We start from the raw sequence: 17,505 nt of genomic DNA on the forward strand, positions 1-17,505 counted from the left end.
ATTAAAATGATGACTCTGCTCGTTCTGCCTCCTAAAAAAAATATACACAAGCAAACAAAAAAACCAACCAAACAAAAACCAATTGTCAGCCTCTCCCTGAAGAAGCCTCCAAGGAAAAAATATAGGCTTGATGAATTAAAAACTTCAAGGGCTTAGCTTGTCATTTCTTAAACATAATGAGAAAAAGCATCTCTGGCTACAACTCCTATCCTGAATCAATTGTTTCCTTACTGTGCTTTCCTTTGGAAGCATAAGGCAACAACTCCCAACTACAGCTTACTCCAGACCTTGAAGTATTTTTCAAGTAGTATTGAAGTAATTTCATTTCAGCAATGACTTCATTTCAGTGTATTTAACATGGAAAAAAAAATCTAGCAGTATTATAAAAAAGTGATATAAATTTTATATAGGACTCAAGCAGTTGCAGAGTTGGCGAGCAGCCTGGTAGCTATCTTGCAGATGAGTTACACAAACAGTGTAACAGCTTTATTTATCTCTCTAGGCTGCTTGTTAAGCTACACTCCCTCTCTTACCCTCTGCAAACGGCCAGTGCTCACCCATGGGATGGGCCCTGGCCAGGCAGGGAGGGCATCCAGGGCCACCACAGCCAAGCACACACTCTGACTGTGTCCCAATGCTCCAGCTGTCCTTGACTGTTTCGTGTCGCTCATGTGAGTTAAGAGCTCCAGTTTGTAAATGGGACCAGAGCACCCTCCCAGCAGCAAATTTGCTGTGGGACTGAGCTTCGCAGCACTTCTTCACTACTGCTCTGCACATCCGAACCTATGGCTTCTGTGAATGCCTACCATAGCCACCCTACAGGCACCAGTTTTCTTTCCTACTCCATACATGGTACAGCTTGCAAACATCAAAAGCGAAGCTGAAACACAAACATCTGCTTTACAGTAATACCCACAGTACCGACAAGGACAAGGGGCTACATCAGCTTGAAAATCGAAAGAATAAACTCACAGCACCTGCAAACCAGCTCACGTGGTTCTTTTCAGTTACGGTGAGCAGCAAACGCGCAGGAGGAAAACACAGCTGATCAAAACCAAGCCTTTGAGTTACGTTAGAAGTAAAACAAGGTGACTTCCACTGAGAAAAAACGAAACTCAAAATGAAACCCCAAAAGCTTCCAGAAGAGCGAGCAAACGGCATCACCCGCATTTCTGACAGCAGCATCCCAGAAACCACAACTTGTACACGGATTTGTTGATTCCAACAGCGTGTACAACAAGAGCTAAATACTCTGACACTCAGGAAAATCACAGTGGATTGCCACTTATCTGCTACACCATATCACTGCCAAGCTGCAAAGGAGTGCAGTATTCTGCCTTAAAGAAATCATTTCCTTAAGATACCAGAAAATAGAGGAAGACTCTGTACAATTGCAAGTTTGCTGGGCTTCTATGAAATAGAACTACTGCACTGGCCGTTGATGCATACCTCCCACACAGTGTCAGTCAGGGCAAGGCAGAAGGGGAGCCAAGGGCATATCCACCTGTAAGAGCAAATTGCTATTCAGAGGTAACTCAAGCGGTCAGCCAGCCATCAGGATGGGAAATGCAGCAAGCACAGCCCACGGCATTGCTCCCAGACCTTCATGCTCCTCTTCTGATCCTGCCTTCCAGAACAACTTTCACAGTCCTTCCTCTTCCAGTGAGAAACTATTCATTTTCTTCATTATGCTATGTATTACATTTAAAATATTAATGTATTGGTTAATGTGTGTGCATGAGAGAGAGTCAAACCAGTCTCAGCCACAGAGGTGTTAACCCATTTGACAAAGACTTGAGAGGAAAGAAGCAGAGCCAGTAATGAAATAGTGTACTCCCATCCTTCTGCCTTCTACATTAATCTCCAAGTTTGACCAGTAAGTCCACAAATATGTGTCAAGTCCTTAACACAGCGTTCTGACTCTTACAATTTACACAGCAACTTTAAATCCAGAGTATCTTTACGCTCCACAGTTCTACAAAACAGTGTCAGCTGCAGCACGTCAGGGTAGGGCTGCATCATACCGTGCATTCCAACTGCAACCCCAGGCGCCCTGCAACAGCAGATGAAAATACTGAAGAACCAAGGAAAACAGGGAAAAAATGTGTAACTTTTACCCAAAATAAATTTTTAGGCTTTTGCATGAAAACAGGGTTTAGTGTTACAAAACTCAGTCTGGTCAAATCCCTGCAAAGCATCCTATGCATGACTATGGCCACACCACCAGCCTCCTGCTCCCTATGGAGGATCCCTGCCCAGTACAGCCCCTCCTGGCATGGCACTGAGCATTGGGCCCAGGCTGACTCCAAGGGTAGCATGTTATCTACTGAGTCCTCATGAGCAGTTGTACCAACACTGTTGGCTCTCACGCCAGCACTGCTCCACCTCCATGGCCTCTGGCAAGGACAGCTATAGGTGCTGTGGAAGGAACAAGCATGTGTCAATGGAGATAGCAACGCCTTTAGCAATCTGAGACTGAAGATGTGAGAGTAAAACTGCAGGGGAGTGGGAATGATGCTGATGGGGGGAAAGCAGCTGCAGACAAAAAACCCTTTTCTGTTTCTGATGGTGTTTATAAAGCGTGGGCTGGGAGACCAAGTCAGTGCAGAAGGCAGGAGACATCAGGACACATGCTCTGCTCTGCTTCTTATTGAAGGCTCTGAAGAAGCTACATACATCATTTCTCTTAATTCTTTTAGAATTGCTTACACAGCACTCTAACAAATCCAGCAAGTTTTCCAAAGGCATTTCACTTGCATGCTCTTGGCAGGGCAAGGAATCCTCAACAAGGACTATCCTCCAACAGCACTGGTCAAGGCCCTGCTGTATTCTGAAGTCTTAGCATCAAGTTTTACCCTCTCTTAAAACATCAGGCCAGATTAACTAGAGAATGTGAACCCTTGGAGCAGTAACAGTAACTCATTTTCTCCAACTGCCACACTATTTCACACCTGAAAAAAGCAGAGAGTTGGGCATGGCTCTGGAGTCCTCCTCAGCCTGACAGAAACACTGAGCTTCCCTGCAGAACTGATGATGTGCTGCTCCCATGGCCAACAGCCACCACATGCCATAGGGTTGTAGCTCTGCTATGACACCACAGTTGTGACTAAACACAACCCAAGCCTTCAATGACAAGTGATTTCACTCTTAAATACTCTGACTTACCAGCGTGAGTTCACCATATTGCAGAAGGATTTTCCTTCCATGAACTCAGAGCACAGTTTTCCCATGTTAGCCAGGAGCTAATCCAAAAGGCAGAAAGCCAGTGGTGGAGCTCAGTTGATTAAAAAAATAACTAATAAACTTCTGTTTGCCTTCTGTATCAGATTAATGCAGGTAACAAACATTTGATGTTTATGCTTAATAACCAAATACAGACAAAGCAAATGGTAAACACTATTGTTGAGTGGAAGATATGTGAAAAACACTCACTGAAGTATGGTCAAAAATTAAAAGGTCTCAGTATGTAACTAGAAAATTGAGCACTTCTCTTGGACTGAAGAAGAAAAGAATGACTTTCTCAGCAGAACTCAAACAAACAATTATATCATCTCACAATTAAAGAAGGTGATTCTCTTAGCAGAAGGACATCCAAATGTTGATAGAAAAAGAAAATGACTGTCAAAGAGGCACCTATTCACCTCAACTAACAAAATAATCAGATATGATAACACCTGGGAACTGAAAATAGCAAACTTAAACTGGAAATGTAGGTGATTTTTCCAATAGTGAAACAATAAACCATCGAGACAACTCTCTAGTGGATTTGCTGACTTTTCCTCCAGAGTAAGATGTGTATTCATTTGGCTGCTGTGATTGTTCCGATGCAAAAAAATCCCCAAATTTGGCTGATGACGTACATAAGAGTTCAGCCATTTTGGCATTAAAATCTGTCAGTTCACAGGATTGGCTCAGAACAAGCCTGAATGTTTCAAGATGTCCATAACCATCTAAGCAAGAGCAAACCCACTAACTGTAGAACAGAAGTCTCATGTTCAGCTGTAAGGCAATGGCATCCTCATCTTTCTCAGATCTTCTCTAATGCTCTCCACCATCTTTACAGATTTCAATAGTAAAGCTCCAGACTGGCAAGTAGTCAAGTCTTTAGAATGATTAATCCCTAATCAGCAACCAAGTGTAAAGTATAAACTTTAATGTTTCATACACAATGGTCAGAGACGAGTGAGCTGAGGTTGCCTGTGGACTTCTTTTCTAGTTAGACTTTGCCAAGTGAGAAAGCAGCCTTAGGTTATTTGATCATCCTGTGGGTCTTGCTGCTTCTGAGACATTTCTGAAGTGACCATGGAAAAAAGACTCCATAGCGCTACACGCTTGCCACTCTTAGCTCAAATGGTATTCATTCAGGTACACAGCAGGATTCCTCACCACAACAGCAGTCTTCCTTCTACCAGAAATATTGCTTGGATATGAGTTCATAGTCTGCAAGGAGCTGGATGTTCCAAGTGGTCCTGCTCCTGACTAAACCCAGCCAATAAACTGCACCTTTTAGCTAAAAAAAATTAAAGGACACTGGATACATTCTAACTCCTCATTCCTTAGCAACTGTATTTAAGGATATTTAGTGTTCACCAACAGGGAAAAAGAACTTCACAAATGGACCCAGACACTCTCCTTGCTCAGACACAGGCCAAGCAGCAGAGGTATGTATGCCCTTTGGCCTCTCCCTCCTGCCCTGATCCAGAGACTCCAGTGAGATATTCAACAGAAGGGATTAAATGTCTATATTCTGGCTATGGTGACTGTATTCCTATGTAATGATCACTGGCTCTTTCATGTGCTGCCACATTACTCTGCATCCATCAAAAACCATAATGAAAACCATTTGCAGTCTTTGTTGTCCCTTCCATGGGAAGGCAGAGGGCTGTGCCGGGCTCAGACAATCATTTGTGCTCCACATGCAAATCTCTCAAATGCAAAGATATCGTCAGCTCGGGTCAAGCAAGATCACTCTGCTGTCCCCACAAAGTGTTGATACGGTGTCACCATACCAAATGAGCACAAGAAGATCATTGTTTTAAATTAATGAGTAGGCATTAGTCAGGGTTTGGGTTTTTTTTTTTTAATCATTATAATGTGGTCCTATAAAATCCAGCTTTTTCAGAGGAATAAATGGCACATATGACATCGGAACAACGTTCCTGCCACTTTTCCCGTTGTCGTCACCTTCCATCGAGATGTTAACAGCAAAAAAAAGAGGTTTAACAAAAAATCATAACTAATGCCTTCTAGCAGATATAGCTCCTTTTTTTGCACTTGTTACATCCTTTCAGTCTGCCAGATGAAAATTTCCAGGACAAACGCTCTCACTGGGTGTAAATGTAGCGTCTCTTTGGTAAAAGAGGAGAATGCAACAAAAGCCACAAGCAACTCAATAAAAACAAAAAGGCAACCATAGCTCCAGCTGCTCTCATGCAGTTCTAGATCATCAGATTAACAATTGCAAAGAGGAAAATTTAAAATATGTTTGTTTTTACAACTCTAATATTCTTTTTCCTATCACAAAACGCTGTTGCTTAACTTTCTGCTCATCTCAAATACCTGCTCAAACTAATGGATGAAGCCTCAAAATTGCTGAATATCCCAACACAGGCCTAGACCAGTTCACTCTGAAACTTTAAGCACATGAAACACTGAATGAAACTCAGTTTCTTCACATTTGCTCAGGTCTGTAAGTACATTACTAAGCCATGGCCTCATCTGGAGAAGGAGTTTTTGGGGGATGTGCCAGGGAGGGAAGCGAAGGGAGGAACTCCTCCACGGACTGCTGGCTGAATATCCTTCACACGTTGTCAGCTCTTCCAGCAGCTATACCAAGGGTCAGGAGAGCACAACAAAGAGGGGTTTGCACTCTCAGAGACCAGGAGAAAACTGTCCCTTGGTGTCCTAGATACACCCTGGGCTGGGAATCCAGCTCTGGTGAGCACCAAGCAAGCACTGGAGCAATGCAGGAGATGTTGCAGTCTGATCATACCACTGCAGTGATGGGGACAGGACTGTCCCTTGGACAGCCCTCCCCAGAAAGGGCTGAGCTACTCTGGAGTAGGGGACAAATCCCTCAGCAACGAGTTCATATGAGAGATTTTGTGACACTTGCTAAAAATCTTGCTATTGCCAATACATTCTCTATGGAAGGTACTTAGATGTAACAGTCAGGTAACAGCCTAAAAATAGACTGTGCATAACGCCCTAAAATAGATTGTGTGCTGGCTTATTGTTGTCACCTAAAAATCTAGAAAGGAATTACTATTCATATCACTCAGCAAGTAAGATCTTCTAATATACACCCACATCATGGTGTTCCCAGCCACAGATAAGATGCAGAAAATGGTTACTCTGAAAAAAAAACCAGTTGATTTCAAGGACTCAGCTCACCTACAGAATGAAAAAGCCTTCAGTGCTGCTACAGTGCAGCTTGATGGGATACTTTTAATGTCACAAAACCCAGTTTAATACAATGCTTTGAGAAACTGTAAAATATTTTAGACACACAAATTTCTGGCAAATGGGAAAATAAGTAATTACAGGGAGAAAGTTACTGACAGAGTGTTGTTCGTCACAACAATACTGTAATGAGTATAACACCAGCAGCTGGTTTTTGTACTTGCCATGACCCAGCATTCGAATATGTTTTTGAAGTGTAATAGGACTTTGCTGTAAAGCTGTGAGCAGAGAAGATGGTTTGGGTTCAGCAGTGAAAGGATGCTGTGTTCAGGCTGGACAAAAGGCTGGTGGCCCCGGCAGCTTACTCACGCTCATGCAGGGAGCACAGCCCGGTGCAGCCCCAGCACATGCCCACACTGCACTCCCAGAGCGTCACACCAACTCAGGCCAAGGCAGACTTTAAACTCGTGCTGGTTGCACAGCTCTAGGAACAAAGTATTTACTGAGAGCCCTTGTGCAATGGTACAAACTACCCCTCAGCTGAAGCCCACGCTTGCATTATTACAGGCTGCCATACAGGAGACAGCTCTCCCCTGCAGAAACGCCCTTAGCTTTTGGTGTAAATGTACTTCACTACTACTGTAAAATGCATATTCATCAGAAAGAAGAAATTGTAATAAGGTAATATTACAGATTATGGGTTTTGGAAAGCCTTACAGTGATTGCAGAACACTTTCTCTCTTCACCAGTTTCTCCCCATACATAGTGATGCCGCTTTGATCATTTGTTTCAAGACATTTTTATCTGTGTCCTTCCTACAGAGCTATTCATCGGTAAGGAAAAAGCACTGGCTGACCATGTCTCACTTGGCTTGCAGAACTGCTTACTTTGTTCTGATGTTGCTTTAACTTTCCTGATTAAAAAGGCAGCAACTGGTAAGGCTGCAGCCCTGCTATCACTGAACTGAACAGGTAGCTGGGTGCTTGCAGGGCTGCTCACAAAATGCATTTGAGCTGAAGGTTCAGGCTGCCGAAGAGCACTTGTTAATTCACACTCTTCTTCAAAGTTTTCCCTTTTTTAATTAAACACGAATTGTGCTAAATATTCATAATGTTTTATCCTCTCAGAGGTAAAGTCTGGGTAAAACTCTCTGAAATTAAAAGAACCTTTATATGCAAGGTCCTCCTGTGATCTGTCCTTACTCTCAGGTATCAGTGCACCAGACAATACACTTCTAGGCCAGTTCTTCCCATGCTACTGTCCACTGCATTATTTAGACTTGGATTTTCTAAAGTATACCTTACTTCAGAGAATAATTCCACAATTTCTGAGCTGACACATCAAAACTTTGATTTCCAGGCTAGATAAGCACTCATGATACCTAAATTGCTATTGGCATAAACTGGAGCAATCAGTTCTTTTCACAACTAAACTCAATGTCTCAGTTAACCACTTTTTTCAAACTGAAACCTTGGGGTCTTCTAACAAGCAAGTTTAAATACAAGACATGCCAGCATTATAAACCTGGAGCTAATAGTGATGCCAATTCCAGCATGGAAAAGGTAAGGCTAGACCTCAAATTCTACACAAACTTCTGGTTTTGATAAGAATTTGACTGCTTCAATTTATTCCAAATACAGGTTTCCAACCCTCTGGCATATTTTCCCCGCAAGATGGAACTGCAGATAACACTTTGCATTTGGAAATCTACACAAATTGAGGTTATACTTCTAGAAAACACTTGCAAAGTATTCTTGCAGCTGTGATTGATCTTGCAACAGCCCAAGACCCTTCTGAGGTCAACTCAAAGTTTTAATTGCACACTAAAACTCTGACATACTTTCCATTCCAAAGCTCAGGCTCTTTCTCAGAGCGCAAATGGATGTGAAGTGGTAAGACAAGAGGTTTATTCAGCCATGCCAAAGGATGAAGAACACAACAGTGCTGGGCAACATGCAACCCCGACTCACTTCACCATCCGGACAGACTCTTGATGCTCTGGAAGTTGGTATTAACAATGACTGTGGGGTTACACCATAGTACAAGGCAACAAACCCAGCATCAGCACCTGGACAGGCCTGCCACATATTTCTACCTCTATGCAGCCCTGGACAATTAAAAGTCATATTAAAACTCACATAAAACGAAAGTGAGATTAAAAAAAACTTAAGTTCTCTGAGCAGCTTTCAACCTACAGAATAAATAAAGCTATGCTATTGAAAGGAAGAATTAAATGACAGCGATTTCAACCTGAGGACAAGAAGGATTTTAATAGTTTTAAGTGCAAATCTTCCCATTCCACACTAACAACCGATTTTTAAAGAAATAAATAAGTGTTTTGGTTTGTTTGGATCATTTCCCTTCTAAGGCAAACAATATTCACTGAAGTCTCCACATGGACACTTTACCCAGAATAATGAGTGTGCTTTGTGGGCTCTAGAAAATAATGTCTGAACAACCTGTCTTTTCTTTTTGTTGCTGGAATAGAGCACAAGGGAAAGCTTTCTGGTACAGGTATTAACAGGACTTGTTCAAGATAGCTGCTCTGGTCAATCTCCCAATGTAACAGAGGCTGCAATGTTGACTAACTCATCCCAAAAACTTGAAGTAATCTTCAATATTTAGTTATTGCAAAAACTCAGCATACCTTGTTCCTACCTGAACTCCACACACTAAAGGAAATCATTCTGTGCACGGTACAATTAACCTCAGTAACTCCCTCTGCTGTGATAATAGTAAAGCAAACAGAACTGTATTTTTAGGATTATCCTCATCTTAAAATTTTACCCAAATGTCCAAATTCAGCCACAGCTGGTGACAAGCCTGTGTAAAAGACAGCAACTAGACACTGCCGTGCAAAGCCAGACCTATTTTTAAAAGGGACAATGCTGAACATTCCAGCAGAATAAAATCTGCCCCCACAGAGGGGTTTCAGTTGTGCAATGTAACAGACAAGTGCTTTTCTTAACCTGGCCTGAGCTCATCCTGTGCCTTGAGGCACCTTGATTAACACCCGTCACCACTTCACGCTGCTATGGTAACTGCTTGAGCTACTTTCAGGTAACTAAGTCTTTTGTCATTTTACCAAGTTACTCAGTTCAGCTACTCCTGGGGCAATAAAGTATCAAAGTTTAAATACACTTGCGGTAGAAAAATAAACGGAAAACTAGTTGTTGTTTTGTTTAGCGGGTGGTTGTATGATCCCATCCTCCAACACCAGGTGCACCTTATAAGAAGGGGTAACAAAATATCCACTGCAGAGAAAATAAATAATTTACCTTCCTCCAGCTGCAGCTGTGCTAAATAACCCGGTACAGATTTCTAGTCAAACAAATTTGCACAGAAGGACTTGCCTTGCCTTGGCTATTCGGTTCTGTAATGCTCCCATAACTGATGGGAGACATAGAGATCTGTTGTGAGATAAGACTTCTTCCAGCCCTCAGCAGTTTACATCCCAGCCCCTCAGCAAACCCACCCTGGCTGCTTCCAGCTGCAGCAAAGGCACTGAGGAGCAGAGGATGTCCCTCAGGCAGGCAGCTCCCAAAAACACGCAGCTTCACCCACTACCTCAGCAGGAAAGGACCCCAAAGGCAAGGACATGGCACACATAAACCACAGCAGAATGATGGAGGAGCCAGGGAAGCACAGAGCAGAAAGGCTGGCTTTTTACAGCAAAGGGTCGGGAGCAGTGGAGGTGTGTGTGATTTCATTAGACTAAGCTGCCACATCAAAGAATGTATGGTCTTCACAAAAAGAGGAATCAAACAACTTTAGTGTCTGCTTTAGCATTTTTTTCCCTTTGCCTAGAAGATCTCCACCCTCTCCAGACAGAGCTTGAAGCTGCTTGTCTTGAGCTGCACTGGCAAACGGAAAGCACAGACATGATTGAAACCCAATCTGATGAGAAGTCACAAGCAGCATCCTGGGAACATACTGGTGGCTCATAGCTCAACACACTTCACAAAGTGTCTAAGGGTCTCCAGTGATGGGTAACACTTGGAGTCGTTAACACAGAGGCTCAGAAAGAAAGGAACAGAGCTAACAATGACAAGCTCTTTACTCGTTCTTCCTATAGACTAGCAACACCACCCAGGCAAGATTGCCAAAGGCTACAGACCTGCAAAACCAACACGGACACATCACCTTTGCTATCAAAAGAAACTTATAGGGGATGTGTATCAGTGCAGCCACTTCACTGCATGCAGGCCTGAGACTGCAGCAATGACAGGAGCCTGGGCCAGAGCAGCAAGCGCCTTCCCCACCACAGGGAGCTCAGATCCGGCACTGAGGGACCACCCGGGTGCTCCTTAGGAGTAAGTAGCAATCTCTAAGGAAAGCTTAAACATCACAACACCAGAGAAATCCTCGCTGGCAAAGGTAATAAAAACCAACAGTGACATGTAAAAGCCCTGGAGAATCCCAGATCCATCGCTCTGGCACTGGCATGGGGGAGGAATACGGAGCAGTGATTTCCAAACTGCAGTCAGTGGCACGTCAGCACATGGCTGAGTCCTCCAGACTCAGTTTGGAGAGCACTCATCTGACGTGCTGATGGCTCCATCTCCTCACTTCCAACTTCTAAACCTCATTATGTAAGTTTGACATACATGCGATGCTTTCACAGTAGAAATTGACCATCAGGACTACTGAAATTGACGCAGGGACGTTTCCCAGCCTCAGAGGCAAGAGAGACTACAGCTGCCATGTGAACGCAACCACGAAAAGCAGTTCTTCCTCAGACATTTGGAAACCACTGTCAGAAAGGAAGCCTGAAAATATCTGATCCACTTCTACAAAACCAAAACAGGAATGACACTATTTGTCCTGAAATGCACACTGTGTCATGTTAAAAAGGAACACAAGTAGGATTAAAGCATTAAACACCCGGGCAACCCCCCTTAACTGCATGAAGCTTTGCATACTTGCCTGGTTTTGGTTGCAGTACAGATTCTACATAAGCACTACGAGTGCTTTGAGTGTCCAGGAGAGACAGGCCTACTTTACACAACTAAATCCTGATTTTCACATTTCTTTGTTGAATTATTTATTCATTTGTATAACTCTAAGAAAACGGGGACATAAATAAGGTGTCTTTTAAGTCACTCACAAACTTCTCCAATACAATTACCCTAAGTTTTGATGTGGTGAAAAATCTCCTTCTCAATTTACTTTAAAATCCATCTCTGGATGCTACTATGAGCTGAGCAAACAGGTTACAACACCCTGCAACAGAACTACTGTTCCATCCCATCCCTATATGTACCAACAAGGAAATACCTATGCCTGAGTGCAATATTGCCCCTGAGCTGCCCATAAAATGATCCTTTTCTTGATCAGTTACAAGAAATCTCTTTTCACCACATTTAATCGAAATTCATGACCATATGCAGGCACCTTAATTCCTTCTGCTGTTTACCTTTTCACAAACCTACTCATCACCACTTTGCATGAAAATCTTCACTTTTTTCATGTTCTTAAGTTTGCCAAGTTTCAAGCACACAACACTTTGAAGCTTCTCTTCAGCCTCTAAATCAGCCTCACCTTGTCATCTCTGCCCAAGTCTTCATCCACACAGGCCAGTGCACTCCTCAAACCTCACATCCAGAGCCATGGCTGCAGAGCACCCCACCATCAACACTGGCACTAGAATTATTTAACTTCAGGATTTTGCTTCATATTTCTGTCCAGGTTTTAAATTAATGCTGGAAATTCACTTTTAATGCCACTGTGAAGTTTCTTTAACAGCATTCTTCTGAGTGCAGGGGTAGTTTGGGGGAAGATCTGCAGCTGACCCAGAGCCTACTCAGACACCTGTGAACCGCAAGGGCAGTGCCTCTTGCCTTCACTTCCTCCATCAGCTATTTTGAGGCAGTTATCGGAGCTGGTTGAAAGAGTCACAGTTTCCCCTTACCGAATACCTGTCATAAAAAGCGCTCATCCAGGTGATTTACTAGATTTTAATTTCACTCTTTACACTTTTTATCACTCAAGGAGAACTGCTGCGAGGCCGGTAACCCTCCATCCTCCTCCTTCATCACACCCGGGCCGATGACTGCCAGCCCTTCGCTTCCCCTCCCTGCGGTGAGCGCGGTGCCGGCCAGGCGAGCAGACGCGGTCCGCGGGCTGTGAGCTGCCCGTGGCCGGCAGCCCCCGCGCCGCCACACCTCGCCCTCGCCCGCCGCAGCTCGCCGGCCCCGCGCGCGTCCGCAGGGCGCAGCTGAAGCGGCTTCCCGGCTAATTAGGTGAATTTTCAGGTTCTCGGCTTCGCAGCCGCCGACTTCCCCGTTTCTCACAGAGGAAGAAAATAACCACACACGCTTCTGAAGTTACGCCCGGCCGCCTTAACTCCAGCGCGGGCACCCTCCCATTGTCTGCCGCCCCGGCGCTCCGGCTGGGCGGTTTGGGGAGAAACGAGCCGAAAAGAAGAGTACTCCGCCCCGGCCCGCCCTGCTCGGGCTCCGGGCTCCCCCTCCCCGCCGCCGCCCGCCGCTTCCCCCGCCCCGGCGGCCGCCGCTACGGCAGGCCCCGGCCTCGGGCGCTCCGGTGGCGGCGGCAGGCCCGGCCCGGGGCGGTCGGGGCAGCCCCCCCCAAACCCCCTGCCCGCGCCGCCGGGGAGGAGGCCGGCGTGCGGCGCGGCGGCGGAGGGCCCCGCGGGGCGGGGGTGCCGTGCCCAGGCTCAGGGGCGGGCTCTGGGCGAGCGGGGTCTTCCCCGCCGCAGGGCAGGCGCGTTCGCCCGCCCCGCCCGGCTCCCGGCGCGGAGGGGCTTCCCCCGCCCGCCGCCCCTGCGCCAGCGCGGGCGCCGAGCCGGGCCCCGCCGCGCTCCGCGCAGCCCTCGGCCCGCCCCGCCAAGGGTTAAGCCGCAGGGCCGGCGCGGCGATGGCAGCCCTGTCAGCTGGGAAACGCCGCGGCGGCCCCTCCGCCCCGCTCCTCCCCGCGCCCGCCGCCCCGGGGGCCCGCGGAGCACGGAGCGGGTTTGGGGGGGGGGTGCCCGGAATCCTCCCCGGCCGGGAGGGCTCGGCCCGGCGCCCGCCGCGCCCGGTGACAGGGCGGCGGAGCCCCGTCTTCCGCCGCCGCGGCCCCGCGCTCCCCGCTGCCCTTCCCCGGCCCCCGGGCGTGCCGCCGCCGGATCCCCCGCCGCCACGGGGCCCGCGCCGCTGCGGGAGCGGCGTGGGGCCGGGGCAGGGCGGTGCGGGACGCCGGCATCCCGGCCCCGAGCGCCCGCCGCCGCGCTCCATCGCCCCGCCGGCCGGCGGGAGCCATCCCCTCCCCAGGCAAAGCACAATGGCCCCCGCACCCCGGTGACACCGGAGCCCCGGCGGTGGGGGGGGGGAAGCTTTGTGCGGGGAACCCGGCAGAATTTACAAAACAAAACACACACACACAAAAATACAACGGGGAGAGAGCGAGCGGGAGACGGGGGCAGAGTGGCTCCTCCTCCTCCTCCTCTCCAAAAAGGCCTGTTGGAAAACTGCACACGGCGGCGGCTCCGCTCCCCGCGCTGCCCGGCGGAGAAAAGGCGGCGGAGGGCGGCGGGACCGCGGCGACAGGGGGGGGAAGGCCCGAGCTCTTTGTGTTACCTGCCGTGAAACCAGTCCTTGCAGGCATCGCACTCGATCATGAAGCGGGTTACGTCGTAGGGCAGCCTACAGATGCAATAGACGGGCACCGTCGCCATGTTAGCTCCCTTCAAAACAAGGCTGGACGCCCGGAGGAGCGGGGCGAGCGGGGCTGGCGGCGGCTCCTGCCGCGGGGTCGCTCCGGCGGCTGCTCCTGCCCGAACCGACGGCCAATTTGCGATGTCGAGGAGAAGGGGGGGTGGGGGTGGTGGGGGGGAGAAGGGAAGGGGGGGGAAGGAGGGAGGGAAAAAAAAAAGGGGGGAAAAAAAAGAATCAGATAATGCAATTACGGCTCCTCAAGGGCGGGCGAGCAATGTCAGAAAAATAATAAAGGGCTTCCCAAAGTTTGGCCGCATGGTTCCTTCGGCTCTGCGAGCGCCGACCGGACTGGGGCTTTTTTTGTTGTTGTTGTTGTTAAATGATTATTATTCAAAATGTTTGGCGAAATGCATTCTATTGCGTGCCCCCTGGTGACAGTACAGTACCGAGGCTTTTCACAAACACTCCGAAATGTAGCCCTTTCCTTGTCATCCCCTTACGTCAGCTCGCAACATCGCAGTGTTTCCTCGGCCGGGGCCGGCGGAGCGGCCGGGTGAGCGCGGCCCGCGGGGGCTCGGCGCGGCCGGGGGCGTGGGGACCGCCCCGCGGCCGGGAGGGTCGTTGGAAGGCGGCTCTGGATCTCCCCTCAACCCTGGCTCGGGCGGTGGCGGGACCCGCGGGGGCGGCTCTGAATGTCCCCCACGCCCCCCGTCCCGCGTCTGGCGGCGGGGGGAGCTTGCCGAGCCAAGCCCCGGGGCCCCGCTGGCCGATGGCAACTGCCGTGGGTGCCAGCGGCCCCTTCAGCAGCGACAGGGCCCCGCGGGTCGGGTGTCCCGGCGGTGGCGGTGGGTAAGGGGTGAGAAACTGCTGCTGACTAACACCGAGGAAAAAAAAAATCTGACCTTCTTTTGAGTTGGTAGAGTTATTCTACTACTTTTAAAGTTACCCAGAAACTTTCTGTGTCACAAGCACGGCGGATACACCAAAGAGAAAAGAAATACCTGGTGGCCATGAGGGACCCGAGGGAAGCAGGAGGGTGCTGAGTGCCAGGGGGCACATAACACCCGTGTAGCCCCAGGCTGCACATCCCCACAGACACCGGCTTCCCCACAGGCAGTGGCTCTGATGGCAAAAAAAAGAACCCTTGAGTTGGAACTGAGACTGAGGATGCAGAACTTTACTCCCTCTCAACACCCCGACTCAGAAGGCTGTTGACAAGGCTGTACTGTGGGGTGTCCTGGGGCCATTTGTGTCCCAAGGGTCTTTGATAGCCACTGGCAGGCGTCCTGAGAAGCACAAGGTCTCCCTACGAAGCACATACAGAGGGAATCCCACCCGGGTTGTGATTTTCATTCTAGTTACAAGGGATTCAGCATCTCAAATCTAGCACGTTTGAGGAGGGGGGATAAAAACTTCTCTTTGTCTTAGAACAAAAAGAGAAAATGGACATTCCATTTTTCATCAGCCTGCAAAAATCCTCAGAAATCACCTGTGGAGGACAAAGGAAATTCAAGGGGGCAAATGGCTTCACTGCTAGGTTGTTCTACAGAGATACACACCATCAGTACAGGCAGAAGCTGCCTGGGATAACTGAAGAGGGGCTGTCAAAATTATTTGCCTTGCCCACTGAATTTCCATGCCACAGAGGTGACTTCCAGCCGGTGCTCGTGCAGAGCTGCCTTTGAACAAGCATCAGAAGGGGCACGCTCTGGTCCACCATGGATGTTTATGGGAGTGGAATTAAATTTCTGACATAGCTAGAGGTGTGGTAATGGGCAGGAAGGTTACAGGCCTGGATTTTAAATCGTGACTCAGTTGTTTTGAATGTCTCAAGATGCACAAAGGGCCTGTTTTCCTCATCACACTGCGAGGTGTAAGAACCTGCCCTCTAAAGGCCCGACGGCTTCTGAGCTTGAATTGATCTATCGTGATTTGAATTGCTTGGAGTTTCAACCAGAAAGTAGAAGAGCAAATCTAGGGAGCTAAGCAGGATGAGGAGGAAGGGCTTGGGAACCATCATGGGAGGTGTACTCATCTTTGCAGAGTCCATTCACTGCTCAGCAATGTCAGGTGCATCTCAGCACTGGGTTTAAATGGAGGGTTGTGTGATCCTGCCCCTTGGTGCAGGACAGTCACAGAGAATTTGTGCTTCATGCCTCTGCCTGCCCAAAGTGCATGCAGCCACGAACTGGAGTGCCTCTCACCTTTCTTGGAACCAGCACTTCCATTTCCATGAGCACTCACAAGCACAGCAGCTCACCTCATTGTCTTCTTGGCTCTGCTCACACCAAACCCATACATTGGGTGGAAAACAATATTCCCGTGGCCTTTCTTCAAGCTCCACGAGCATCTCTATGAGAACAGCCCCATGTCCAAAGCACCACCCAAACTTCTCATGTCAGTGTGTCTTCACTGCAGCTGCTGGTGACCTGAACCCTCATAATGCCACAGGGATTCTACTGAGCACAATAAAGGGCAGCCAGGATGTGCACAGGGTCAGCCAGACACTGTACTGCAAAGGGGCTGAGCAGCTTCAGGCCTGCCCCATGGGTGATGGCAGCAGGGCTGTGCTCACAGCCTCAGGGTTTTCACTCCTGTCCTCTGGAAAGTCAGTTGGATCATCAAGTTGTGGCAGAAGCTGCCAGAGCCAACATTGCTGATACTGCGTGGAAACAAATTACAGGAGGCTGGGCAGCTCTATTCTGGCAGCTTGGTCATCTTACTGATCATTTTGCAGATAAAGCAAGCAATTGGTGGGGCTCTCTCATTGTCCTGGCTTTTCTGTGAGTATTTCCATCTAGAAGGCTCACAGGGACGGTGCTGGGCAGCTCTCTGGCCAGGAGGTGTGAGTGGTGGGGCTGTGCAAAACATAACCCCATCACCAAGTTAACTTTGAAATCCTGAAGTGAGTTTTCAATACATACTTTAAACCAGCTGGAAGAAAAGCCAAAAGAGATGCCCAGCAAACATCTGGCTGGTGGCCGCAGACACTCCCATCAGCTGATGGCCCGGGGAATCCAGGGGCTGCACCCCACAGAGATCTGCTGCTGTCCTGGAGCTCACGGGGCAGGACGGGGTGTCTCAGGAGCATTTAAATGACCCAAGAACAGAAGTCTCGCTGGCAGTGACAACCTGAAGCAGGCACTTCGGCAGAGCCTCCATCTGCTTTCAACAGTGACAGCTCACAATATCAGGCCCTCTGGTCCCATGGCTGGTGTGGTGCCCAGAGGGAGCTCAGGCCTGCTCATCAGCAGAGACACACTGCTGTCAGCTTTGGAGGTTCACAGTTTTCCCTCACTGTTTTGTATCTTTCTTCCTGTAGATTTCCTTTGCAGCAGGATATACAGGGTCCTTGTATTTTATGATGCCCTGAAGCCTTAGACACGTTGTCCTCCACAGTTATTTCATGCTACTGTAGAGGAGCATAGAATCATTGAATTGTTTTGGT

The 17,505-nt window shown here is 48.3% G+C and overlaps 1 protein-coding gene across 4 annotated transcripts in view; it reads right to left on the reverse strand.

The window, feature by feature from the left end:
* PHF2 (PHD finger protein 2) overlaps nt 1-14,633 on the reverse strand; it is an 87,320-nt gene extending 72,687 nt beyond the window's left edge. Inside the window, exons 1-2 of one of the 4 annotated variants that reach the window (XM_062008482.1) lie at nt 14,558-14,633; nt 13,980-14,172 (exon numbers count right to left, since the gene is read on the reverse strand). In XM_062008482.1, coding sequence (XP_061864466.1) covers nt 13,980-14,077 — 98 coding nt within the window. In that variant the 5' untranslated portion in view covers nt 14,078-14,172; nt 14,558-14,633. Of the gene's footprint in view, nt 1-13,979; nt 14,301-14,557 lie in introns of those variants that run through there. The other 3 variants (XM_062008480.1, XM_062008481.1, XM_062008483.1) reach the window with 3 other exon arrangements.
* Nucleotides 14,634-17,505: the final 2,872 nt, after the last annotated feature.

The sequence above is a fragment of the Colius striatus genome, chromosome 15 (assembly GCF_028858725.1).
Source record: "Colius striatus isolate bColStr4 chromosome 15, bColStr4.1.hap1, whole genome shotgun sequence".
NCBI lineage: Eukaryota > Metazoa > Chordata > Aves > Coliiformes > Coliidae > Colius > Colius striatus.